Below are 23,619 nucleotides of genomic sequence, written 5' to 3'. Positions count from 1 at the left end.
GCAGGGAATTGTCAGGTCCCGCCTCGTCATGCGCCTTGAGCGACGCGTGCGAGATGTCGATGGTCAATGGGGGTTTAGCTTTCTCTCGCATCTGTGCCTTCTCGCCAGCTGGTTCTTCGCCGTCTTCCTCATCGTCCCCATGCTTCCAGAACACGCCACGGACGCGGTCGAATAAGTTTGGCCGCTGCCGCTCATCAACCTCGCCATCGCCTGGCGTGCGTGCAAGTTTCTCCTCGTCCGGAACCCGCGTCTCTCGTCGTGTCACTCTCCGGCCCAATGCCATCAGCTTCATCGGCCTGCTAATCCTCAAAGGACCTGCATTCTCCTCGGACTCCGCAGAAGCATGATCGAGGAAGCTGTCCCAGCTCCTCTCGTACGCAGGAGTGCGCGAGTACAGAGGGTGCTGCAGGGGGGCGAGCTTCTCGTCGTCGAAGGCGCTGACGTTGTGCTTCGACGAGGTGTCCGGGTGGACCATGGTCTGGCCGCCGAGGCTGTTGCCCCTGCTAAGGATACCGCCACCAGGCGCGTCCCGATCACGGAAGGGCACGACGAGTCCATCCACGCCCGCGCGCTGCTCCTTTTTCCACTTGCGCCGCCGGTATGCCTCCACCCAGCCGCATCCATACGAGTACCAGAAGATAATGCACAAGGCCATCAAGACGACGACGCCCCACAGGCCCATGAAAATGCCGAACATGATGCGCTCCGCCTTGAGGGACTTGATGTATGCGTCGATGAGGTCGCCGACAACGCCCTGGTCATTCCCGTCGCCACCACCAATAGCAGCGGTGGCAATCGGGGTGGTGACCTCGTTCACGTCGGCAGGTGACAGGACAAGCGCCGTCTCATTTACGCGCGGGATGTTGACCTGCAGGTTGTTGTGCAGAAACGTGAGCGCCTCCTCGAGGTCGTTTACCTTCGAGCCTATGAAGCATCGGATGAACTCTTGCACGGGCTCCTCGAGGATGGTGCCGTTGAACACCGTCGTCACCGCATTCTGTAGGTCGTTGTAGAACGTATTGAGCGTGTTGTTCAGCGTCGTCGTCGTGCCGTTAACCCAGCCGAACACCCCATCGTTGATCGTCGCCTGAATTGCGTCGACACGCGAATTCACGTCGTTTGCATATGTGGCGGACTGGTTGTACATGCTCCCGTTGATCGACGTGGCAATGAGATCCGAGTAGCTGTCCACGGATGCCACCGCCTGCTGTGAGAACTTGTCCGCAAGTGGCCGTACGGCAATGACCTGGATCTCAACGGAGAGCAGGCCGAAGAACCCGATAAGGAAGCATGCGAGTGCAGGCGGGTGGAAAACATAGTGCAAGAACCAGCGCAGATTGACGTACTTCGACGGCCCCATACGGAAGAATGCCGCAATCGCATTTGCGATCTTCATGAGATGCGGATGCTGCGCGTCAGCCTGCAGAATCATCAAATTGTGGTCGCTGAGGTCGACTGTCGGCGTCGTCTTTGTCATGCTCTCGTGATATACGGCGGGGTCGGACGTCCATGCGTCGCGCGTGTTCTGCAGGTGCTTCTTGAGGAGATGCCACTTGTACCACTCGAATGCGCAGTTGGCTCCCAGTAGCAAGAGCGCGAGGAGGACGAGGATAATGATGCCGATCTTTGCAATCTTAAGCAGGTCCTGGCCAAGATCATCAATGAAAGAGGTGTCGAGGTTGTCACAGAAAGTGAGAGTGTTCTGCTGGGGAACAGGCAATACCGACGAATCAAAGGTAAGATTTGCGAACGTATCGTTGATTTCCTTCTTGAGTAACTCGAAGGGCGTATCAACACTAGTTCACATTAGACATGCAGTGGATTGCGCTGAGCACACGGATTAGCTTACATGGAATCAATCTCGCTCTTCAGAGTGGAGAGCGTCGGTAAGGATGCGTTCAACTTGATTAACGCTGTCTCGAAATCGGTCGGCAGCGTGACGTTCTCGAGGTCGCTGAGACTCGGGATGCTAAATTGTGGCACCGATATATTGCCGAAGGGATTGATCTTGTTGATTTCGTCCACCGCCTTCGTGATGACAGAGTTGGCGTTGCTGACATCGTTCTGAATCGCCGTCCGAATAGTGCTGAAAGTGCCAGTGAGGAAGGAATTGATCTGTCTCGAGTTAATGTGGCACATTTGCGATAAGCGACGCGAACATACCTCCTGAACAGCACCAATAAGCAGAGACAGTCCTCCCCGCACAACCAGTTCGAGGAAACACAGGAAGGTGGAACGGTACATATCAATGATAAAGTTGATGATGGCTTCCATGATTGTAAGTGCAAGCACCATGGTGGCCCGAGCAGCATCGAGGGTCCCGTTCACCGCATCCGCGATCTGGTCGTTCGCGGCCACCGCCAGGTAGCGCGGCATACTCGCAGCAGACGTGGCGGCCTTCTGCGCAGCATTGCAACTAGAGATAAAGTCGTTCTTCGCACTGGCGACACTGTCCTGGGCAGACGAGGCAGATAGCTGCAGTCGGAACGCGACGAAGAGCAAGGACAGGATGGGGTACGCGAGCCATGTCAGGGAGAGCAAATGAGGTAGCTCAAGATACGGTTTGAGAACCCCAGGGGCGCGCGTGGATGAAAGAGCGTCGTAAACGGGTGGGGGAGAGTTCCAGCCAACATGAGAGGAAGTGGACATTGCAGCCAGGGAGAGTCGACCGGCGACAGTGTACGAGGAGGTCGTGGATAGACGTGAAGGGGCAGAAGGGAATACCGCCGAGGCAAGTACGCCACGGCTCGATTGCGGCGTACATTTTTGAGACTGACAACCTCATTGTTATAAACGGTCATTGTTGTTGCAAGCCGACAAAGAACAATAGGCTGAGGTTGCCTTTTACGTTTCAACGCTTGTTACGCGTGTCACGTGGCCGCGCAATCGGCGCCTAGCGCACAACGAGGCTACTATTACGCTCGCCGCCGGCCTTAGCCAGGTATTGTCAGTGAGCATACGCTTGACTTTCCGTGCGTTGTTCCAGATGTCCTCCGCGTTGCACTGCACACAGGCACAGCTACTATGGTTTACCAGTGGATGGCCCCCCTCTTGATGGCCAGGTAACACTTCGTCACATTAATGTGACAATGCCGATTCAGAGGTCCGCTCGGCTCACAGGGCCGGGGCTTGAACTTTTGCTCAGTGGCGTGTGGCCCCACAGTGATCGACAGGTCAATTTTGTAACTCCGCTCGCGTCCGTCGTGGCCATCGTGCTCTCGGGCGTGACATCGCCATCAAACCCCTCGAAAGAAGGACTCCTCAACGACTCATCCGTTCGCTCTGATTCCACTTGGAGGTGGAAGCAGGCATACGAAAGCGTAGGTGTCCACATAACTTCGAGGGCAGGGGAGTGCCCAGTTGTTTCGCATCACAAACCTGGCCATCGAGAGGGGGGGCCATCCACTGGTAAACCATAGTATCTAAGCATGCTTTGGGATAACGCGCTATTTGCGGAAATCTCATCTGGCGCTTGTTGCATGTCCCTTTAAGCTGCGACGCAGCATTCAGCTATTTCGGAAGAGATGCTATTAATTGACACCCGTGGTCTAACTTCCAGACGATGCGATCGACTGTACCCGGGAGTCAAGACCTCGAGGATGCCGTCTTGCGTTACAAGGAGGGGTCTTACACGCTCACTGGAGCTCTGCAGGCATGAGTAAGTCATATTACTCCTTGATTAGGGACGGTCACTAATGTGCTCGCTGTATTCCGAGGCTTCTCATTGCCAGAGACTTGAGGATCTTCTGTGGCTACATAGGCACGCTCGCCGGGCCTGACTTATCCACCATATCACCGTAAGCTCTATGATTAGAGACAACCGTACGAGAGCTGTGGTCCCGCATACACTATTGACTAGCGCATATATTCAACTCGGCAATCGTCATATTCCGAACGGTGTTAGTAGTGCCACGGCTCACTCAGGCAGGATCGAAACCTTGACGATCGAGACCTCGGAGTCACCGTCAGCCTCGGGCTGACAATGTCATTCGCCGTTATATTTTCCTGACGTGCGTACATTCTTTGAGTCTATCCCATCTCCTCAAGACTATACTTATCGCAGCCTACCTCACTGGGTTACAGCCCTCGAACATCATGCAACCGGTCACACTCATTGTCCTCTCATGTTCGGCACTATTATCTGTGTCTGCAGCCCCCATTGCTACGTCCACCGTTCTTCATTTTCCAGGGATGTCGCCAATGGTCGTCGGTCTCGTCGGGCCCTCGGAAGTACCCAACATGCTCACGCCCTCGGCAGTACCCAACATGCTCAAGCACTCGGCAGTACCCGACTTCGCTGATTTGCTCAGTGTGCTCGAACCTCGACAAATCCGCATCAATGATTATGAAATTCCTACCAACTCATCACTGCCGAGCCTGAGAAGGGCCAAACTAATCGGGAGAAACGAGAAGGCAGAGGCAGAAGAACGTGCGCGACTGCAGGCTGCTCAGGCTACTCAAGCTGTTCAACCCTCGGCGTCCCCTCAAGGCCTTGCGCCCACATCACCGGAGCAGGCGGCTAGCTCCTCGATACAGGAGCTGGGTGAGAGTAGACTCGAAGCATCCGATGTCTTCCATAAGACGCTCGGCGTGGTCTTCTCTGGGTTTAACAACACGGACTCTCAGAATGCGTCTTCTACCACTTTGCACGAGACGTACACGAAAAGCGCTCAAGACAAGCCCTTGCCCGTCGGACCTGGCTACACCACAGACACGATGGATGCAGTACCCGCGAATACCGGCTCGGGACAAAAATCCACATCCGTGCAGAAATCCGCTCGTAGAGGGCTCCCCGCACTGTTGAAGAACTTCGCACTGTTGGAAACCTTTGACAAACCCCACACCATGGACATCGACTTGAACGCGCTGTTACCTGAAGAGGCCTCGACGTCTGGTCCTCAGGCTGCTTGGCAGAAAAATACAGGCCTCATCAACCTCGACAGCAACCACCCCCCTCCGCCGCCCGTTACCTCTGCGAACCTCACTACGACCGCGGCGAACTTGGCGGACGCGCAGACGCCTGCTAACATCACGAGTGTTGCGTAGCTGTTGTCCGGAGGGATGCCGATCGCTTGTAGCATCTACATATTCTATAATGTCTCACTCTCACGCCCTTGTTTATGATGGACTGTCCACTTGTCTTAATTGGACTCGATCTGCCCGCCCGAGTGCTCTCAATTGAACCGATAGGCGAGTACACGTGTCTCAAAATATCCCGAGGACTCTCGATTGTGCGACATGTCGAAGTCAGATTGCACATAGTGTACTGGGGCATGACCGCGTGAATAATGGTTAGTAACATCTCCGATATCGCACTACAGATCAATCATAAGCATCGCTCCATGGGCCCTGCTCGGGAGCTTGCAACATCGCAGAGACAGGCATGGAATGTCGCCCCTATGATTCTCGTTCGTGTCAATTTTGCATGTCCGTTTCAGAATACTGTCTGATGCGAGTGGCTTGACAGGTAACCGGAGTTACCGGTTTCTTAGGTTCCCATCTTGTACTGCAACTATTGAAGGCGGGCCACCGTGTTAGAGGGTTCGTATGCATTGTCACTCTATTCATTGGCACAATCCCAAACTACAATTTCATGATCAGCACCGCTCGATCCGGCAAATTGCATCTCGCCCAGACGGCGTACGCCAAATATGACGAACAGTGTGAACTAGTTGTCGTGGACGACCTGATCCACTGTGACTTCACCTCTATACTGCAAGGTCTGATGTCTATAAAACGCCTCGTTGTGTACAAAACACTGACTTTCAGTATCGGAAGGAGTCGATGGGGTGCTGCACCAAGCAGCGCCTGTGGCGAGCAAAGAACAAACTCTTGAAGCTCAACTTGATGTATGATTATTGATCTGCTGTCAGTGAAATTACGCATTTGACGGCTATCCAGGTTGCCGTCCAAGGATCCCTCAATATCCTGCGGCAGGCCGAGAAGGCCGGTATCAACACATTTGTTCTCGCAAGCAGTTACGTCACGCTCTTCGATTGGCGACAGCGTCCCATCTCACGAATGCTCAATGACGGAGGTAAAGTCGCTGGTCAAACATTATCTTCATGAGATCTAAATTAAGATATCATGAGACTGGAATCGGGCCACTAGGGATGAAGCTTTGAGCGGATCCTACGATTCCATGTTCGTTTATTGCGCCGAGAAGACATTGCAAGAGCGCGCAGTTTGGGAGTTTGCAGATCAGCACCCCAATCTGAACATTACTACTGGTAAGTGCACTTTCTACATTGTCTTGAGGCTGCGAGCCTGACCTCTGAGACGCCGATTAGTGAATCCCCCGTTCTTCTTCGGTCCGTTTGTCCCGGGCTTCATACCAAGAGATGCGACTATTCTCAACGCCAATGAGTTCATCTATGCCCTCCTCGATCCTGAGGGTCAACTGTTCTCGGACGTCGCAATGGGCGTTGATATTCGCGATGTGGCACGCGCCATGATCAGTGCACTGTCTGCTCCACATTATGAGCCTCGGAAGCGTCTACTCATATCCGGAGAGTGGTTCAGCTGGCGGGAAGCTGTAGATCATATTGCGTCAGTGCGTCCACACCTTCATAGCCGTTTGTCGACAACTGCGCTCGGGGCGCCATCTCAGCCGGTGGCCACTCTCATGGATACAAAGCGCGCACGAGAACTTCTTGCTATCGAGTTCACTCCTTGGAAGACCACAATTACCGATGCAGTAGACAGCTTACTCGAAGCGGAGGAATTATGGTCTAGGACGCGTTGAAGGCACAGTTTATCGTCTAGCACAACAATATGTCCTGCGTCACACATATAGCCTGCAATAATAAGAACTTCGAAAAACAAACCAAACGAAAACATACAAGTGGACAAAGTCGCCTTAAAACCAGCAATATCACCGTCGACGAGCACGGCCTGCGATGTTCGCAGAGTATCATGTTGATCCTGCTGGCTGGGTAAGACAGGGGAGGACCCTGAACCTCAATGGATGCATCGGGGCATCTGCCGTCGGTTGATGAGGCGAAAAAAGTCTGGGAAATCAAATAAATAGCGTTCGTAAGAGACCGTTGAAAGATTGAAGTGTTCTTGCTTGGCATCTATTGCATAACATAGCTACCCAAGAGAGCTTCGTATCAACGCCTGAAAACGAGGTGACGTTCGGATGAGAAAGATGTTTCAGCAGGTCAGCTTCTCTGCAAAACGTCTGCGAAAGATTTCAATGATGAGAAGCCAAAAGTTTGCGTTATACTTACTTCCTACATTGCCATAGGATTGTCCCGGCCACATATACGAGGGTCCTTCACAGCCACAACATCGTCCGAATTTACTTAGCCAAATATCCGCGGAACCGCCGGATGCCTCTGGATGCTCTTTCTGGAGACACAAGCTCTCGGGGATACATCCTTCTTCTCAAGTTTCTCATATTCAGGCCCGAAAGAGAACGCCCTGAGTGAAATATCACGCGGAATGGAATGTGCGCGTAGTGTACACTACGTAACCAGTGGCTAGGATCTTCAGTATAGCTTCTCATGTAGGTTTATCATCACTGACGGTCTCCGGAAGATTTGGCAGTTCAGTCACACGCTCCACTTTGATATCGAGCGCCGCTTTGATATCCTTGCTGAGAAAAGGACGGTCTTCAGTGCATCTAAATTCTGTTCGACAGAAGGCATGGAGAAAACATTTTGAGTGCTTACATTGTGGTTGTTCGCTGTGCTGCGATTATGACATTCGTTAACATCTGATGCCATTTAAACAGAGTCGTATCGGTATTATCAAATATTGACCGTGTAGCGTACAAGCAACCGGCTTACCGTTTCGCTTGCTCGAGCCCCTCCGCATCTATGTCGGACGCGGCACGCCAAAGCATCAGACTCCTGCAGATGATGTTCAACGTTGTGCATATGATTCGCACAATAGGACAAGTTTGAATGTCGGTTGTTGTGTGACTCCTTCGGTATACCTGGGTCCCCGGGAACTTAATGTCAAGCCTTGTACGTACATAATTCCTTATGCATGAGCACGTCTAACATCTTAAATTGGAGTGCTTATAACTTGAGCCGACAACGTCTGACGCGGAAGATGGTTCAAACTTTTCGAATGTCCTTGTAGTTGGCATGGCAATACTGGAAAGACACTGCACGGCTGGCAACCACTCAATAAAATTCAGATGAACCATCTCTTTGAATCAAATAATGACCTGCGGTGTGAGATATAAGCTCAGGCGCGTCGATGCTGTTCGGGTTCAAAGCAACCTTTTCGACTCTGGAATCAGACAAAGTTGCTAGCGAGCAAAATGCACCAAGAAAGTAGAATGCAAGGAATGAATATCTCCCGCAGGAGATGGGGGGTCCGGATCAAGGCGATCCGAACGTGAACTAGATCTGAACCACGATCCATGATTGTAACGCGTGGCACGTGAGCGACGGCGAACTGCTTGCCACATTTGGCGGTCGCCTTGTTCCCCATTACCTTGAAGCGCGAGGTGCGAGGCTGGCAATTCTCTGAGCTCTCCGTCTTCCCTCACTGCCATCCCCCCAACCCGCACGTAATTATGATTTCGATGACACCCTCCGCCTCCGCAGAGATGCAGCTATCGCGCCAAGTCTGCGCGCAGAGAGGAAGCATTCACGCCCTCCCCGACGACATCATGCTGCTCATTATCGGTTTCATTGAGGTCAAGGACATTCTCTCGATTCGAAAGGTGCGCAGGCAGCGTTTGATTACACTGCAACCGTTGTCATATTCATGCTTAATGCAGGCCTCTAAACGATTTTACACCATTACCAAGCTGCGTTGGGTGTGGCACGACGCAATGAAGCGACATGTCATTGACAGAGGTCTTCCTGTGCCCGCGGCCGATGCAGATCTGAAAGCGTTCTCCGCGGAGCATCTCGAGGCACGCGCAGTCCATGCTGCCCGATTCCACGACAACTGGTGCTCATCGAAGCCGAAAGCCACACGAAAGATCGAGTTCCGCGCAGACCGACCGTTGCTTGACGATTTAAATTATCAGAATGGCACATCTGTCAGCCAGATCTTCTTCCTGCCTGGCCGCAATGGCGAGTTCCTTGTCACGGCGGTCGGCCGCGTGATAACATGCTGGGAGGTGCCCTTGGATGGCTCAGGCGCCTACCGTGTGGCGGAGTGGGTTAGCAGTAAGAAGATCGATCAGTTGGTCATGAATGAGGATCCGAGGCACCCTGTCGTCCTCGCCTATGTGAGCGGCGATCCCAACCCGTGAGTAATTATTCGAAGCGCATCACCTTGGGCCTAATTATGTCGCAGACAAGGCGCCGTCGAGCTCTGTGCACTCTCTCTTGACACGTTCCATGGCTGCTTCCACATGCGGGCAAAATTGAGGGGTCATCGCGCAAATATTCTTCCTTTGCACGTCTGCCACGGAGACTATGTGATTTTCGGTGATCCCCTCATTGCTTGGTTCACCATGTCACCGTCAGAGATAAAGACTTTAGGCGCTTACCACAGCCCTACGGTGCAAGAGGTGAGTCGTCATGAATTATGGACTGCCCCAGTACGCTGAGAGTGCGGCCAGGGTGAGTCGGACGACATACTTGCAGTGAAGGTCGTCAATCGTTACATGGTTGTCGTGCGTCAACGGTCATGTGCGATAGACTACGCGCCATCCTGGAATGGGAAACGCATCACGTACAGCGCTATGAAGATGGCAGTCATGGCCTTTGATAACATCGTGTCCGAAGCCGTCATCGTGGTCAGAAACACTACCGTAAAGCGAGCGGACGAACCTGAGCCAGAGTGGCCTAGTGAACCCGTGACTGTCCTGGCGCGGTGCACTTACGATGGCCTGGACACCCTACAGCAGTTCGACTTGCTCCCGCAGCGATATTTTCCTGTGGTAGTGACTGAAGACGAAAGCGGAAAGCCGGTGAACATCTTCCGATTCCCTTGTATCTTCCCTCCACGGTTTACGAGAGTGGTCGTAACAGCTCCGTCCTGTCGAGGCCTGTACGTCACCCGCAGCGGGAAGGGCTTCTGGATCGAGACGCGAAACGTCACTTCTCGACACTCCGTTCATCCTGCGCGCTGCATCGTTGGCTTTCAGGTCGCCTCGAATCCTGAAAGCGAAGCCGTCATGGCCGAGATCAGAGCTGCAGGCGTAAAGCAAGGATGCATACCGATAACAGAGGTCGGCAATGGCCTGGAGATTTGCCGCGACGCCCTGTACGCGCGGCGGTGTGATATGAGCGAGATTCTCTGGAAGAAATATTCGCTGGCCTGTGCTGCGTTAGAGGACACGGTGGGCCGCATCGCGATCGGTGACAGGATGGGCAAGGTGGAGGTTCTTGACTTCGCATGATGGTACGTGCTTCGTCTTCTGCGATTCGGGTAGGTATTGACAGTTCTGCCTCGCAGTCGATGTTGTGACGTGGCGGATAGAGGTGAAGCAGTCGCACTCATGCTGCATCGATGGGGTGCAGTAATACTGCGTTGGTTTTGTCATGATGCGTCTGCACACGGACAATAGAGAGATCCCTATTTAGGCATGTTCTCTTAAACCCACATTTTGTAACAATACGTGACATGTAAGCTGCCTTGTATTGTTAGCTTAACTTATCTTCTTGCAACTTTTCACAAAGTTAAATTATCAGTGCATTTGTAGCATACCTTTCGCGCTTGCCATAGATAACGATAGTTCGCTGGACTTTGCCTCGTGCTTGCTCCTTCTCCTCGACAGACCAGACTACAGGCCGGGCATGATCAATGGACAACGTTTTCGCCATCGGCGTTGGTCTCACTTTGCGCCTTGTGATAAACACCGTCACCAACCATAACCACCGCGTCAATGGTTCGCTCGTCGGGCTCTGGGAGGGTGCTGTCCTCCATCACTTCCTGGCCAAGTTTCCGCGTTCTCTTGATCCGTATGTCGCGTTCGGTTTTCGGCTTTTCGTCGACCTGCTCTTCACCACAAGCGTCATGAGGCTGGCTATCGTCGTCCTCTGGACGGGCCTTGGGATGCTGCTGTCCGACGTCAGTTTCGAACTGCTAGAGGATAGACGGTTCCGGCGGATCTGGCGTCGTGTGCGACGGGCACTCCCCTCCTCGCTCAAGTCCCTCACTCCAGCTCGTTCCTCCTCCCGTGTCCAGTTTCTGCAAGTGCCCACTAGGTCCTCGACCGCCTCATCTGCCAATACCGCTCGCAGTCCAATATTGCGCTCCCCGCTTTCGCCGCAATCAAGACCCCAGCTGCGTTCCCCTCTGTCCCCTCAGGCTCGGACTATACCTGTTCCACGACCGGCACCGGCACCAGCACCAGCATCCGTCCGCCGCCCAAGCGCACGCCCTCTGCCAGGCTCATTCACTGACTTATCCGAGGCAGAGACCGATGCGAGTCGAGCGCAGCAGCGGGATCGAACACGGACGCCGTCTGAACTCGAGTACATCACGATGCCTGTCATCCCAGATACCCCTGGAATCGAGACTTATCCTTCCTACATTCGCCCGCCTGCGACTCGTTCTGTCGCATCAGGGCTCACAACTTCTAACGAGAGCGATCGCCTCCCTGCTGGCTCAGAGGGACGGCCGCACGACTATTCCGGCCTCACTTCGCCCGTGGGACACCCGTCTAGTCCGGCGAGACGCGATGAGTTGCCCCCGGTCACGATCATTGACTACGATGATCCTCAGGGCCAAAATCGCACGCCAACTAATGACTCTGTCGAACTACTCGACCCTCCCCCGATACCCATACCCATGCGCCCACCGTCGGGATTTGCTGAGTTTATCCCTCCAGAACTCATGGACCCCCGGCCTACTCCTAGCATAGCGCCTGCCCTTGGCGACATGCTCGACATTTCAACGCCGGAAGAAGAGGGCGGGAATCTCGAAGCTACGGAGCCACACGTGAATGTGGCGCAGACAGAGAGGAGCACGGCGACGCGCAGTCCACCACCTGGGTATACGCCGAAAGTGGGCGACCCAATAGAAGCCGCCTCCCTGGCCGAATCAGACGGCACGGCTACCAGTATCATTGCCAACGAGACGAGGAGCGTGCTAATTCAGAGGGCAGACACGCTTCGTCAAGAAGCAGAGAAGCTCGAGCTGAAGCGAGCGACGCTGAGGCGAGAGCTGTCACAGGCCGAGCGCGAGAGGGATACCTGGAGTGCGTTCCGGCTACGAGTCGAGTTGACAAGAGCCGACCAGGGCGCGATGGAGCTGCATAAGAAGGCAGAGCGGCGGTATTATAAGGGTATGTTCCTAGCTAGCTTACCTATTGGCTCGAATACTGACAACTCAGTGACGAATTACAGCACACAACCAAAAGCCTCAGCCACAGGAGATCGATGTGCACCGCCTCAAGGTGCCAGAAGCGCGGGCCAGGGTTGAGGAAGCGTTATATGGTGCTATGATGGCGGGGGTACCTGAGTTGCGCATCATTACTGGGCGAGGAAACCATTCCAAAGGGAAGATCCCTGCGCTCAAACTAGCCATCATAGGTCAACTGCAAGAGTATGTTCTTCGCTGTCCTCATTGCACTTGCAATTGCTGATGCTTATGTAGCTATCACATTGAAGCGGTTGAAGATGCCACCAATCCTGGCGTGCTACTGGTACACCCTCCTGCAAACCCGTCCACAAGTTCTACATGAGATGTCCTTGCTTGGTTCATGTTTTGGTAATGCTGCTGAAACCAGGGACATTCCTGGCGACTGATTTGTATTCGTCCAATTGTACTCAGTACTAGTGTTCTCGTGGTCGCCTTCTACCTGTACGCCTGCTATGATCTATCGCTATCTCGATCTCTTGTTTTTACCATCCCGCGTTCCAGGAGCCGCTCACCGAACTGTATCGAAACCACCGGTGGACAGCGAGAAAGGCAGAGATGCACCACAATCGTTCACCGCGTCCTTGTCTGCTGTTACCTCTATGACCACCTCACCACCCACGCGAAACACGTCGTAGAAGTCGAAATGACACCTTGAGAGAGCCTCGGCGCCATTGATTGTGACGCTCTTTACGTATGCGGCGACGCCTGGTGGTATGGTCTGCTGTACTGACCTAGGGTCGAAGTTCTTTACCGTGAACGTCGTACTGATGCCCAGGTATTCGTTGTGGATGGTGTATTTAGGTAGGAAAGGTGAGACGACCAGGATCTCGGTTGTACCGGGGACTGCATCTGCATAAGATGAGCGGGTCTTGTCTTGAACGGCAAACACGCACCCGGGTACAGGCCAAGTAAATCCCAGGCCAGTATAGTAGCCATCGCCCCCTGATCATCATTTCCAGGAAGACCAGCTGGAGCTGCAGAGCAAAGTCACTACCCGCACTGAGAGTAGTCGCACCAGGCTCACTGATGTCAAAGTATGAGAACACCGTGTTGTGGACCTGATCGACGCTCTTCGTTGGACTATCAGCGTAGTGATAGTTAATTGGAGTCTGTGAAAGACGTCGAGATCAAGGGCCATTCCATTAAGATAGTCCAGACTTACATTGAATGACGGTTCATTTCCGACGTTGAAGTAGCTTGCCTGAGCCATGGTCAGTAAGAACACGCGCACATTGTGCCAGACTCACGTTGAAGAAATGGTCTAGACGCTGTATAAACGTCGTCTGGATTGCAAAAATTAGAGACCGTGTAATGTGAGCACGATATATATCGCACATTGCCTCCCATGAGCTTCACAAGATAGGCCATGTCATGCGGCGCGAAGCTGAAGAGATGTCAATCGGATCCATATATAGAGAAATAAAAACCTACTAGCTATATTCCCATGACGAAGACTCGTAAAAGCCAACTATGTTATCATCTTGCAAGGAGCATTCTCTATTCTGATCAGGATCTGCAGGTGAACAGTCGATGGGGTCGGTGTAGTAGAAAGTGCCGTTCGAGTAACGTTTTTGCGAAAATCCTGAGCTTCCTATTAGACGTGTGTGTATGCGGAGGTCAAAGTACTCACCAGTAAACCCATCACTTTCGACTGTAGGATCCCACACATTGCGGTAAAACTAAGGAATACGATTAGAGTGAACTACTACGGTCGAAAGAATAAAACATGCATAAGATCGATTGGTGTATGTCGTTACATCGTCTGTTTTGTTGAGCAGCAGCGCTACTTGACGGACAGCAAAGTCTTCGTACGCGTACTGAAGTAGATCTTATGATAGGATCTAGCGGTGTCAGATCAACATGTCCTACCTCAAGAGTTCGACTTCCTTCTCTTGTCATGCGACCCGTACTTGCTGTATCGAGGGCGGCAAACGGTACGTAGCCATATTGTCTATCGTAAGTGGTGAGTGACCGTGTCATACAGCCAAATAGCCTGCATTACTTGTAGACGTTGACTTGGCGACCTTGTATGTTCCACTCCGGGGGATTGATCTCTGCATCTGCAATCATTGCTGCATACAGTTGCTCGAGATTGATGCCGAGTTTCTCGGCTTCCTCGTGGTAGGTCATTGCGAAATGGCCAATAATGACGTCCGCGCTCGAACCTGACCAGGATCTTGGTGAACAAGGCAAAGAGATAACCGTCATCATGGCTTACCTCCTTGTGTCCACCCGGGAAGATTGTTTGCTCGGCAATCTGGCATCCAGCCTCGCTTGAGGTAACTATCAATATAGTTGTCCACGATCTGCGCGAATTCTACGGGAGAATGCAGTGCCATCAAGGGATAGAATGTGCGGAAAGTGTCCCAACTGCGTGAAATGTCGACACGGGATACCTTCACAAGGCATCATATGACACACCTGCAGTACAATGAATCGAAGTAAAAGTGCGTCGTATTGACGAAGTCGCCTTGCGTTTCGTCAGTCGCATTGTTCTTGTAAGATATGTTGAGACGATGTTGATGCGATAGAAATAAGCATCCCACTCACAGGCGTCAGGAACGAACGATATAAGGAGGAATAGAGCATTTCGGTGACGTTGGGCTCTGTCTGAGCAAAGTCAATCTCTACTTTGCTCAATTGCGCGTTCCACAGCGCTTTGGATCGGTCCACAATGTCCTCGAACGAGGCGTCGCCTACTTCCGCCTCCGCATTGGCGCAAGCTTGCTCGAGCGACACGAATGAGATGCCAACTCGAATAATGATCTCCTCGGGCTCCCCAGCGTACGATAAGAGTGCGCCGGACTGGTACACATCTCCTATGAGGTCGACAGACAAGTTGAGATGCGTTAATCCTAAGCCCTTTGCATCATCCCAGTAGTTAAGACCAAAGCTATTCGCATGTCAATCCCTTATATTAGTAAGAAACGAGAAGCTTTCCTACGTTTCTCCAGTCCAAACGCCGTATTCATCGAGTGTTTGTTTTCCACCGTCCAGTAGATCATAACAGGCAAATGCTTGATAATGGAACGCGCCGGGCCCGAAACTACCGTAAAGAGGTTAGCTTCGATAACACACCAATTCTTGAGAACCGCACCTCGAGCCCCAATACCCGCCCATTGTGATCCTTCCCTGTTCTGGATCGATGTTCATGGAACCTCCGGCGAACGACTGTGGAAGATCGTTCGCCAGATCGAGCGTGAAGTAGGGTTTCGATCCGTTTGGAAAAGTGAAGCGCTCCAGACCTGCACGGCGCGTGGAGGTTGCCTCCATCTTGATGTCATTATCCAACGTTTGTGCGAAGTAGCCAGGGTAAGCCTCCTGGTTGGCATACTTAAATCAGAAAAGACGCAAACACTCCCCGAAGAGATAACCTCACGTCCGTGTTATTCTTGCGATAGCGAAGGCGATCATCCAGTCTCACAGCGCAAGTGTCGAAGCCCTCTGGGCATAAAAGGGGCATAATCTCGAAGTTGCCATAAGTCCCTGATTAGAAGTCGATGTTTGATTCAATTCCAGGGTCGTCGATGATGATTTCCTACATACCAAGGGAAGATCCGGTACCGCTGTCATGCATCGGGCTTAGCCCACGAATCTGCTGCGTGGGGTCCGTGACATATCCTAGCGCTCTGTTTGCATGATCGTAATTGGTGCTCGAGATACGACTCCACGTACCAGCAGGGGCATAGCCGGTGAGATCGGTGGAGAACTTGACCTGCAGCACTCAAAGTTACCGGACTGGGATGGCGACGACAAGCAAATCACATGCCATGCCAAAGGGGATCGACGCCCCAGGACTTTGACCAATCGTTGTAGTGACATCATTCCTTCAAGAGGCTTACACTTACCAAACATCGCCATAATTGTCAGTTCCTATGAAGACGTTGACGAACTCCGTGTAATCGACATTCTGTGGGTCGATGGCTGCACGGGAGATAGCCGCCGAGATGCGTTCTTGGACAACGGGAGAAGGCTGCGCACCAACAAGGCTTAGCAGCTGAGAAGCCACACCCAGGACCGTGACGAGGCCTCCGAGCTTGAGGGCGGACATAGCGCGTATGAGGCGGATTCGCGCTCAGCGTCGAGGATAATAAGAACATCTTCGCCAAGCTATAAGTACGGCCGGCGTCGAAGCACACCAAATACAGCTATCAAGCCCGAGTACGGCACCACCTCATCGTGCCACACGCGGCAGATGGCCCATATGTGCGCGTGACTAACATCCGCACCTTATAGACAGCTGGTTTCCACGGAAAGCGAAAAGAAGAAAGAGAACAGCCGTCAGAAGCTGTATGGAATACCGCAGTGGGGGAATTTGATGGTTTGATGCCAGGTTCAGACGAATATGAGCCAGTAATATATGCAAAAGGACAAGATAGCGGTTCGATGTATGACTCTGATAGAACCAAGGGGTCGTCGCGTGACATTGGAAGTACATTCGCTGCATCCTCATATCAACCATTTTCTCCAAGTGTCCGTTGTGACTCACATGGATATGTACGTTATCGCGAACCGGTCACGATTTTTGTCAGCCCTCGCCAGACAAGTTCAATACCTGCGCCGTTGGGTCCCCAAAACTCGCGTTCAGCAGGCGATAATGGCCCAAGGACATAACGTGCAGCGTCGCTTTCGTCACGGCCAATACCGGCCCGCAAACGATGGAAGTCCATGTTGTTTCCGAGTGCAGATACGATGCTTCGTACGCCATTGTGGCCGTTCGCTGAACCTCCGAACTTCGGCGACATTGACATCGGCTTGTGGGAGAGAGAATCATGTATCACTATAGTTTCCGACGGAGACACCGAGAGGAAGCGCATAGCATCCGCTACAGGCTTCCCAGAGATATTCATCAGAGCCTCTGTGGTATGGTTTCAAGTTCACGATTCAATGGCAGGCATAAAGACTCACTGGGCTTGTACAGCGTCAATGTAACTATCTGACTACCAATATCAACATCTGCTTTCGTTGCTAATAGACCTCGCGTTGATCTGTCCGCTCTTAATGAGATGCCAAGCCTTGAAGCGAGAGAGTCGACGATGAGATGTCCTACGCTACAGTACAAGTGAGTAATCTTTGCAGCCAGACATTCGGTCTACAATCTGACCTGTGTCGCGTTAGAGGATAAGGCGAGTTTCCAAGGCCAGCCAGTAGGAAGTGCATTCCAGCGCAGGAATTTTGTCTTTGTGATGATTTATTACTTCTTGCCGGACTACCATGCAATCAAACAGAGCTCGGGGATTTTGACGCGAAGCTGATGGAACATCAACAAAGGAGTCGCTGCGATGTTGATAAAAATGTGATGTAGGCCATATAATAGTGGGCAGTGATCGCAGATCTTCCATATAAGGTATGTTCCCAGGACTTGTTGGGGACCTCTTAGAGCGCTTAATATATTCTTTAATTCATAACGGCACATTGCTCGCCGCTGAGGGCAATATTATCCTCGCCAGAAGTCTTCTGGTCGGTAGAACTAAAGGGAGCGCACTGTCTCCTGCAATACAACAATAGCGCAGACCTTGTGGACGCTTGGACAGTCTCCGATAGCTCAAGCTTCACCCTACCACCGCCTCAGCGCCCCGAGCTCGTGACCACGGCTATGCTGATTCTCTGATTCTTGTTCCAGTATCCAGCTCCTCATCTCTTTCTACAACTTCTTACATACAATACTCCTTTCCGCGCATATGGCCACCCTAACGGAGACCATTACGCTGCGTCGCCGTCGTACACCGGGCGCGCGCCGCTTTTCCACAAATCAGGCCGGAACCTACGTCGCTCGTTCTCTATGCCAGTCCCTGCCGCATTCACTAGAAGCTCTAGACCTCTCCGGTTCCACCATCTCTCCAGCTCTCGCTGAAGTACGTCTCCAGGTCCTTTCGTTCCTCGCCGACCTCGAAGCGCGCCTTGTCCTCCTTGACTCGCCCAAGTCAGAGTCATCTCAAGTGCATGGCGAGTTTGCCGCCGAGGACGCGCGAGCGTGGGCCAGGGATGGAAGGCAACTGCTTCACTCGATACGAACACAGGTCTGTTCGCATCTGCCGGAGCTGACCCTGGATAGCGTCCGGTCGCACATGTCAGAAGTGTCGCCTCTAGAGGGTATGCGCGCACACCTGTCGGATATGCCAGATGCAGTGCGTTCTCGCTTGCCCGAACTAGACCTATGGGATATGCGCGCACGCCTAGACGATATGTGCTCGCGTATCTCCGACTTGGGCCTTAACAGACCGCTGCATTACATACAATCCCTGTCCGACAACCTCCAGTCGCTTCGGGCGCACTTGTCTTCCCTAGAACTACCGCAGAGTCTCAATCTGGCTGCGCTATCTCCGAACGCCAGCTCTGCCTTCAATGACCTATATGACAAAGTCGTCTCCTCCGAGCTGTATGCTGAGATATCCTCCGACATACGCGAAGGCGAGAAGGCTGCGCTCGAGATCACACGGGCGGTCAAGCAGTCTGTAAATGGCTCCCGTCTTATCCTTTACGTGGACCTTCCCCAGCAATGGCGAAATAACCCCTTTGTTAAGCATGGATACCGGTGGGCACCGATAATTAGCTAGCTAAATTGCAGGCTACTAATGCAATCACGACAGGTTCATCCCGTTACAGGAATGGCCGCGGCTAATTCTGTCCCTCTTCGCATTGCACAACGAGACCCGTATGTGCATACAATACCTTAGATATTCGGAGTTAACTCACAATATTGTTCACTAGTGAATATCCATACGCATTTGATACCCTTCTTCGCATGGCTCTTGACCATCTTTCCTTCCTCAGCGGGGCAGTCCGACATGCCGCTGCTGACCTTCACTGCTTTCGCACTGCTTTGCCTGTTCACGAGCGCACTCTGGCATACAATGGCTGGTTGTGCACATCCGACGGGCATGGAGCTATGTGCACGGATAGATTATGTCGGGATCGGATGGTATGTACAGTCCGGACCATTTACGACGGGAACGATACTGATCTGTACTTCAGGCTCATCAGTGCATCGATTGGAACGGTAGTGCACTACGGGTACCAGTGCAATCCGATGGCATGCAAATTCTTCCTGTCACTGTGCTTCATTATGGGTTTGTCTGGAAGCATCTTGCCATTCACCGACTGGTTCAATAAATACGAGTACCGCGTACGCACTCATTATCCTCCACGAAACCACCTAGGCTTACTTTACTGGCGTCAGAGATACCGCATTGCGTTCTTCGTTGCTCTCGCCCTGACGAGCATCGCGCCGCTCGCACACCTCGCAAAGCTGCACTCCGCCATGCAGATGTTTTCGTTCATGCGTATGTCCTTATCCTTCTTGAATACATGAATACTACCTCACTGTATTGCAGGCCCCATTGTGCCTTCGCTCGTCTCGTATGTCGCCGGGCTCGTCTTCTACGCTACGCACTTCCCGGAGTGTTACCTCTCCTCGCGTTGGGCGCACTCCCATTTGCTCGATCGCTTCGGCGGAGGCTCACACGCAATCTGGCACGTCTTCATCGTGATTGCAATCAGCCAGCACAAAGCTGCGATGTCGGAGCTGAAGAGGGGTATCGGTGAGGCGTGCTGGTGATGCTGACCTGTTCACAACCTATCAAGCGTACACAGTGAGAAGGTGGAGGATGTCTGTTTTCTTTTGGTCTAATCTATTAATGCATATTCCCGCTGTCGCTACATGTCTCCGCTGTCGTGTTTTCTTGGTTGTTCTGAGAGACAAATTTGACTCACTGAACCATATACCCGCCATGATACTGATACTCTCGAGATAATGAGGCGCTTGACTCCTCGTCGCGTCTGCGACGGTGTGGGTGTTAATTGTACAAAAGAAACACACCAGTCCGCACGCCGTTTAAAATGAGTCGACCCAGGCTCGAACTGAGGACCTTCTGTGTGTAAGACAGATGCGATAACCAACTACGCCACCGACCCTATAGCCGCCTGTTAGAAGGCAAATCCATATTGGCCATTACACTAGAATGGTAATAATCAACCCGCACTCAAGCTGTTCATGAAAGCCTGCACAACAGATCCATATCATACAACATGGTCATCAGACACTGTATCAACGTCCGACGTAGCAAGGATACATGTACAAGGCGAAGGAAAGACTCGCCCTCTTCGCTATCTTAGACTAATTTAGCCTCTTTTTTCGCCATTGCTACTTGTGCAAGTCGTTGACTGCGCGATGTTGGCCCAGACTGCGTGCCTTGTGCGCCTTTCTTGGCGGTACCGGCAATAGGTACCGCGGGCGCTGTGGTCGTCTGCGAGAGCGATATGCGCGTCTCGTCCGACGCGAAGCCCGGTATCCGAATGTTATGATTGCGCTCTACATGCATTTGTATGAGGGTATCAGCCGTTTCGTTACGATGCCAACTCACCGAGATGAAGCTGGAGGTCTTTGACATCTAGGGTGTCAGCGCCCCTGTGCTTCGCTAGACGACATGCGAAGTTTGTCACGGAGTCAACGAACTCGTCAGCTATATCCAGCATGAGCTAGAACAGGAGCTGTGAGATGTAAAGGGCGCCGGTTGCATGACTGGGACGCACATCCTCGACCTCTGGCTCAAGCTTAACGTTGGGGTCGATGCTGTACACGAGGTCTAGTATTGATCTCCGCATGCTTTGGTCGCCGGGAGTGCTCTTTCTCCGTGTGCGGTTGTCTTCGGTGGACAGCAAGCTGGGGTCATCTGATGGCTTGGAGATGAGTGCAGGGGTTCCTTCGGCCACATTTTAGTATGAGTGAGCAACTTGCGTGCAAAACATCATCCTGACCGGACATTCGACCCGCCGCTATGCCTGCTGTCAATGTTGCACGGCCTTGCTGAGCAGCGGGCCACTGAACCGGAGTAGTGCTAGTTGGGGTCAAGGACCCGCTGACCGGATAGGTTTCCGTCTTCGGTGCAGACTGAAGGTAAGGAGTATTGGCTGTTCGGAATGGACCAGGGTTGGACGAGGGGCCCTTGTACCAGGCTTAGGATACGGATGATGATGGCCACTAAAGGAGGCTCACCGGCGCCGACGCCGCAGCGGTACTGCCAGACCCTCCTGCTTTGTGTTTGTCCGCATATTCTTTCAGCTAAAGGGGGGCGTGGTTACATCGTGAATGTACAGAAGCTGCCAGTCAACATTACCTGCAGTATCTGCGATTGATTCAGCTTGCCTTGTTTTGCGAGCTCGCTCAGCTGGCCCATGTTCTGTATGAGAAGTTGTGCGATGCGGTCGCTTTGCAAGGGTTCGCCCGTTTGTGTCTTATACGCATTACCTAGCGCAGTGATTATGCTTTCCGTGTTCGCTCTTGGCGTAGGGGTGGGAGTAGGTGTGTTGGACATTTCTGACGACGATCTAAGCACAACTCGAGTACAGTACCAGTACTGTGGCGGACACGGATTCACGCATTCGCTCAGTGAGGAGATCAGGTGATGTATCTGTTTTTTTCATTGATAACATGGTGTGTTCTAAATGAAGTTGTGAAGGAGGGTCGGTGGCGTAGTTGGTTATCGCATCTGTCTAACACACAGAAGGTCCTCAGTTCGAACCTGGGCCGACTCATTTTTTTCACAAATTTATGCACGGTTTATCTTGTACTACCAAGATGAAGTTCTCCCGAGTGCTTGACAGCTCTAACGTACGTATTCAATGTAGATATTTTATACAGTGCGGGGTCCAACTCTTGCTTATAAGTTTGAGCATTCGGCCTGAGCGAGGAGTAGTGATGCTTTATCAACCCGGTGCAACAAGATTGGAGATACTGATGACATCGGGCACATCACTGTCGCCGTAAGCTATGCAAGTTGGGATTCACACTCATGGTTCTGGCCGGAACATCAGATACACAAACATCTAGTAGGTAATTTGACTCCCAAATGTGGTACGTTCTTTCATAGCTGGTGTACAAATCATCTAGATTGACTCCAACATGTGGGACTTCTGGTAGTCGTCGAGAATCAAGACGACTGCATTGCCACAATTCGAATCCTGCAAACAGTGATAGGATGCGATTTGGTGTGCAGAGAACTCGATCTAGCCATACTAAGTCAAAGCAAGGGAGTCACGCGGTCTTGTACATGCCTGGTCGCGAAGAGAACATATCATCTCCCTTGACGCTGTGCTACGCCTAGTATTCGGACGTTATATATATCGCATTCGACTTGAAAACGCTCATGGTAACAGCGTACTTCAAGTGTCCTCAAATAACTATGTTGGAGATGGGTATACTGTTCAACGAAATTCATATATATATATATATATTTGTAACGCTCCCAAACTCTAGTGGAGTCGACCATACATCAACACAAGGAACGTACACAGACTAAATAGAGTTACCGTACTTAGCACTTGAAGGTCGAGACGTCCGAATCATCTCTAATACATACGTCCAGCACGCCAAAGAAGTAGGAAGCAAGGTGGCTAGTCCGACGTTGCACAACAGGGTGTCGACGAGGTCGTCTGACTGAAGCAAAGATAAAGTTAATCTTCTGCGGCATCTTCGGTTATAGACGACATGGAAGGCCCGTTCCGGGATTTCTTCGCGCTTGAAGTTTCTGCGATGTCTTCTGATTCCTCTGGTTTCCGTTTCGAGCCAGAATGCGAGCTTGTCCCGGTTGAGAGGGTGGACTGGCCCTTGGTAGTCCCGATCTTGAAGTTAGCGAATTGATCGTTCGTCTTGTCATCAGCCCAGACAGCGCCGCCGAAGATTGCATCGGCGAATGCTTCCATGACCGCTTTGTGCGTAGAGAGCACCTTCGCCCCTACTTTCTGAGCAGCATCTTTCTTGCTAGGCGGTACATGTGCTTGGGCATTGGGCCGCAACCGAGTATTCCATTCAGGAAAGGCCACTGTTGGTGTCGGTTTGGCTACTTTTGCCGCAGGTGTATCACTTGGATTAGCTTCCAGTGCCTCGATGTCGATCCCAGAGTAGTGCTCTTCGCACAAGGCTGAGAGTTGTTCAAGCAGGGTCTTCAATGGTCCGTGGCGAGCAAGACGGACCGCAGGTTTTCCGGATTGCATAAGAATCAACTTTGCAGCGCCACCGAAGGCTTCCTTGCTTGTTTCGTCTTTTTCGCTCACGTCATAGAGCGACGCCACTAGTCGTTGGAGCGCGACCGTGCGATGGTCGTGGCGATGAAAGCGAAGACAGAACCAGTTGAGGACGTGCACAAACGATTCGAGATCATCAGAAACACCGTGAGGAGTCAGACCTGGGAATTTGAGAAGCAATGCAGACATAAATTGCCATGTGCCCTGTGATCCGTCGGTCAACATCCAGATATGCAGACATACCAGTTACTGCACGTACCGAGCGACCATATTGGGTAGCAGACCCCAGTTCCTTTTCATATCTGCACAGGT

General features: G+C 52.2%; 9 protein-coding genes and 2 non-coding genes across 11 annotated transcripts in view; 5 read left to right on the top strand and 6 right to left on the bottom strand.

The window, feature by feature from the left end:
- Positions 1-619: 619 nt before the first annotated feature.
- Positions 620-2,649, bottom strand: POSPLADRAFT_1177502 (hypothetical protein; the record flags this gene model as incomplete). The annotated part of the gene is made up of 3 exons (XM_024488514.1): positions 620-1,796; positions 1,850-2,115; positions 2,164-2,649. Coding segments are annotated over 3 exons (1,929 nt in total), but the record flags the coding sequence as incomplete, so codon positions are not given.
- A 1,542-nt stretch (positions 2,650-4,191) lies between these two features.
- Positions 4,192-6,745, top strand: POSPLADRAFT_1043575 (hypothetical protein; the record flags this gene model as incomplete). Its single annotated transcript, XM_024478346.1, has 7 exons — positions 4,192-5,037; positions 5,322-5,408; positions 5,468-5,720; positions 5,770-5,849; positions 5,902-6,037; positions 6,093-6,230; positions 6,291-6,745. 7 exons carry the CDS (start codon positions 4,192-4,194, stop codon positions 6,743-6,745), a joined length of 1,995 nt encoding a protein of 664 aa, XP_024342870.1.
- A 1,788-nt stretch (positions 6,746-8,533) lies between these two features.
- On the top strand, positions 8,534-10,318 carry POSPLADRAFT_1043573 (hypothetical protein; the record flags this gene model as incomplete). The annotated part of the gene is made up of 4 exons (XM_024478345.1): positions 8,534-8,683; positions 8,741-9,219; positions 9,268-9,484; positions 9,536-10,318. The coding sequence occupies 4 exons, from the start codon at positions 8,534-8,536 to the stop codon at positions 10,316-10,318; spliced, it is 1,629 nt and encodes a 542-aa protein (XP_024342869.1).
- A 342-nt stretch (positions 10,319-10,660) lies between these two features.
- Positions 10,661-12,781, top strand: POSPLADRAFT_1068890 (hypothetical protein). The gene is made up of 3 exons (XM_024482321.1): positions 10,661-12,208; positions 12,270-12,468; positions 12,520-12,781. Exons 1-3 carry the CDS (start codon positions 10,723-10,725, stop codon positions 12,605-12,607), a joined length of 1,773 nt encoding a protein of 590 aa, XP_024342868.1. The 5' UTR covers positions 10,661-10,722; the 3' UTR covers positions 12,608-12,781.
- A 12-nt stretch (positions 12,782-12,793) lies between these two features.
- Positions 12,794-16,336, bottom strand: POSPLADRAFT_1043572 (glycoside hydrolase family 92 protein; the record flags this gene model as incomplete). The annotated part of the gene is made up of 21 exons (XM_024478344.1): positions 12,794-13,128; positions 13,179-13,259; positions 13,310-13,394; positions 13,448-13,486; positions 13,533-13,568; positions 13,621-13,669; positions 13,717-13,867; positions 13,916-13,964; positions 14,016-14,102; positions 14,155-14,236; positions 14,288-14,450; positions 14,504-14,655; positions 14,707-14,780; positions 14,836-15,178; positions 15,230-15,331; positions 15,383-15,606; positions 15,665-15,771; positions 15,832-15,906; positions 15,961-16,000; positions 16,055-16,082; positions 16,134-16,336. The coding sequence occupies 21 exons, from the start codon at positions 16,334-16,336 to the stop codon at positions 12,794-12,796; spliced, it is 2,505 nt and encodes an 834-aa protein (XP_024342867.1).
- Positions 16,337-16,694: 358 nt separating this feature from the next.
- POSPLADRAFT_1038494 (hypothetical protein) lies at positions 16,695-17,530 on the bottom strand. The gene is made up of 3 exons (XM_024477393.1): positions 17,390-17,530; positions 17,194-17,336; positions 16,695-17,143 (listed from the first exon to the last, which is right to left on the bottom strand). Exons 1-3 carry the CDS (start codon positions 17,443-17,445, stop codon positions 16,788-16,790), a joined length of 555 nt encoding a protein of 184 aa, XP_024342866.1. The 5' UTR covers positions 17,446-17,530; the 3' UTR covers positions 16,695-16,787.
- A 436-nt stretch (positions 17,531-17,966) lies between these two features.
- POSPLADRAFT_1043570 (hypothetical protein) lies at positions 17,967-19,843 on the top strand (the record flags this gene model as incomplete). Its single annotated transcript, XM_024478343.1, has 6 exons — positions 17,967-18,820; positions 18,876-18,940; positions 18,997-19,207; positions 19,261-19,411; positions 19,466-19,568; positions 19,620-19,843. The coding sequence occupies 6 exons, from the start codon at positions 17,967-17,969 to the stop codon at positions 19,841-19,843; spliced, it is 1,608 nt and encodes a 535-aa protein (XP_024342865.1).
- A 282-nt stretch (positions 19,844-20,125) lies between these two features.
- Positions 20,126-20,199, bottom strand: POSPLADRAFT_t22. Its single transcript has one exon. It is a non-coding gene; the product is annotated as a tRNA-Val (tRNA).
- A 56-nt stretch (positions 20,200-20,255) lies between these two features.
- POSPLADRAFT_1177493 (hypothetical protein) lies at positions 20,256-21,599 on the bottom strand (the record flags this gene model as incomplete). Its single annotated transcript, XM_024488513.1, has 6 exons — positions 20,256-20,596; positions 20,649-20,763; positions 20,818-20,987; positions 21,043-21,229; positions 21,281-21,346; positions 21,402-21,599. 6 exons carry the CDS (start codon positions 21,597-21,599, stop codon positions 20,397-20,399), a joined length of 936 nt encoding a protein of 311 aa, XP_024342864.1. The 3' UTR covers positions 20,256-20,396.
- A 146-nt stretch (positions 21,600-21,745) lies between these two features.
- On the top strand, positions 21,746-21,819 carry POSPLADRAFT_t31. The gene has a single exon. It is a non-coding gene; the product is annotated as a tRNA-Val (tRNA).
- A 918-nt stretch (positions 21,820-22,737) lies between these two features.
- POSPLADRAFT_1132817 (hypothetical protein) overlaps positions 22,738-23,619 on the bottom strand; it is a gene marked incomplete at both ends in the record, with an annotated part of 3,056 nt that continues 2,174 nt past the window's right edge. The window contains 2 exons of the mRNA XM_024484257.1: positions 22,738-23,511; positions 23,567-23,609. Coding sequence (XP_024342863.1) covers positions 22,738-23,511; positions 23,567-23,609 — 817 coding nt within the window. The remainder of the gene's footprint in view (positions 23,512-23,566; positions 23,610-23,619) is intronic.

Source organism: Postia placenta (assembly GCF_002117355.1).
Source record: "Postia placenta MAD-698-R-SB12 unplaced genomic scaffold POSPLAscaffold_2, whole genome shotgun sequence".
In the NCBI taxonomy this organism is placed as follows: domain Eukaryota; kingdom Fungi; phylum Basidiomycota; class Agaricomycetes; order Polyporales; family Adustoporiaceae; genus Rhodonia; species Rhodonia placenta.
The sequence above is the reverse complement of the archived record's forward strand: the minus strand, read 5'-3'. Positions and strand labels throughout refer to the sequence as shown.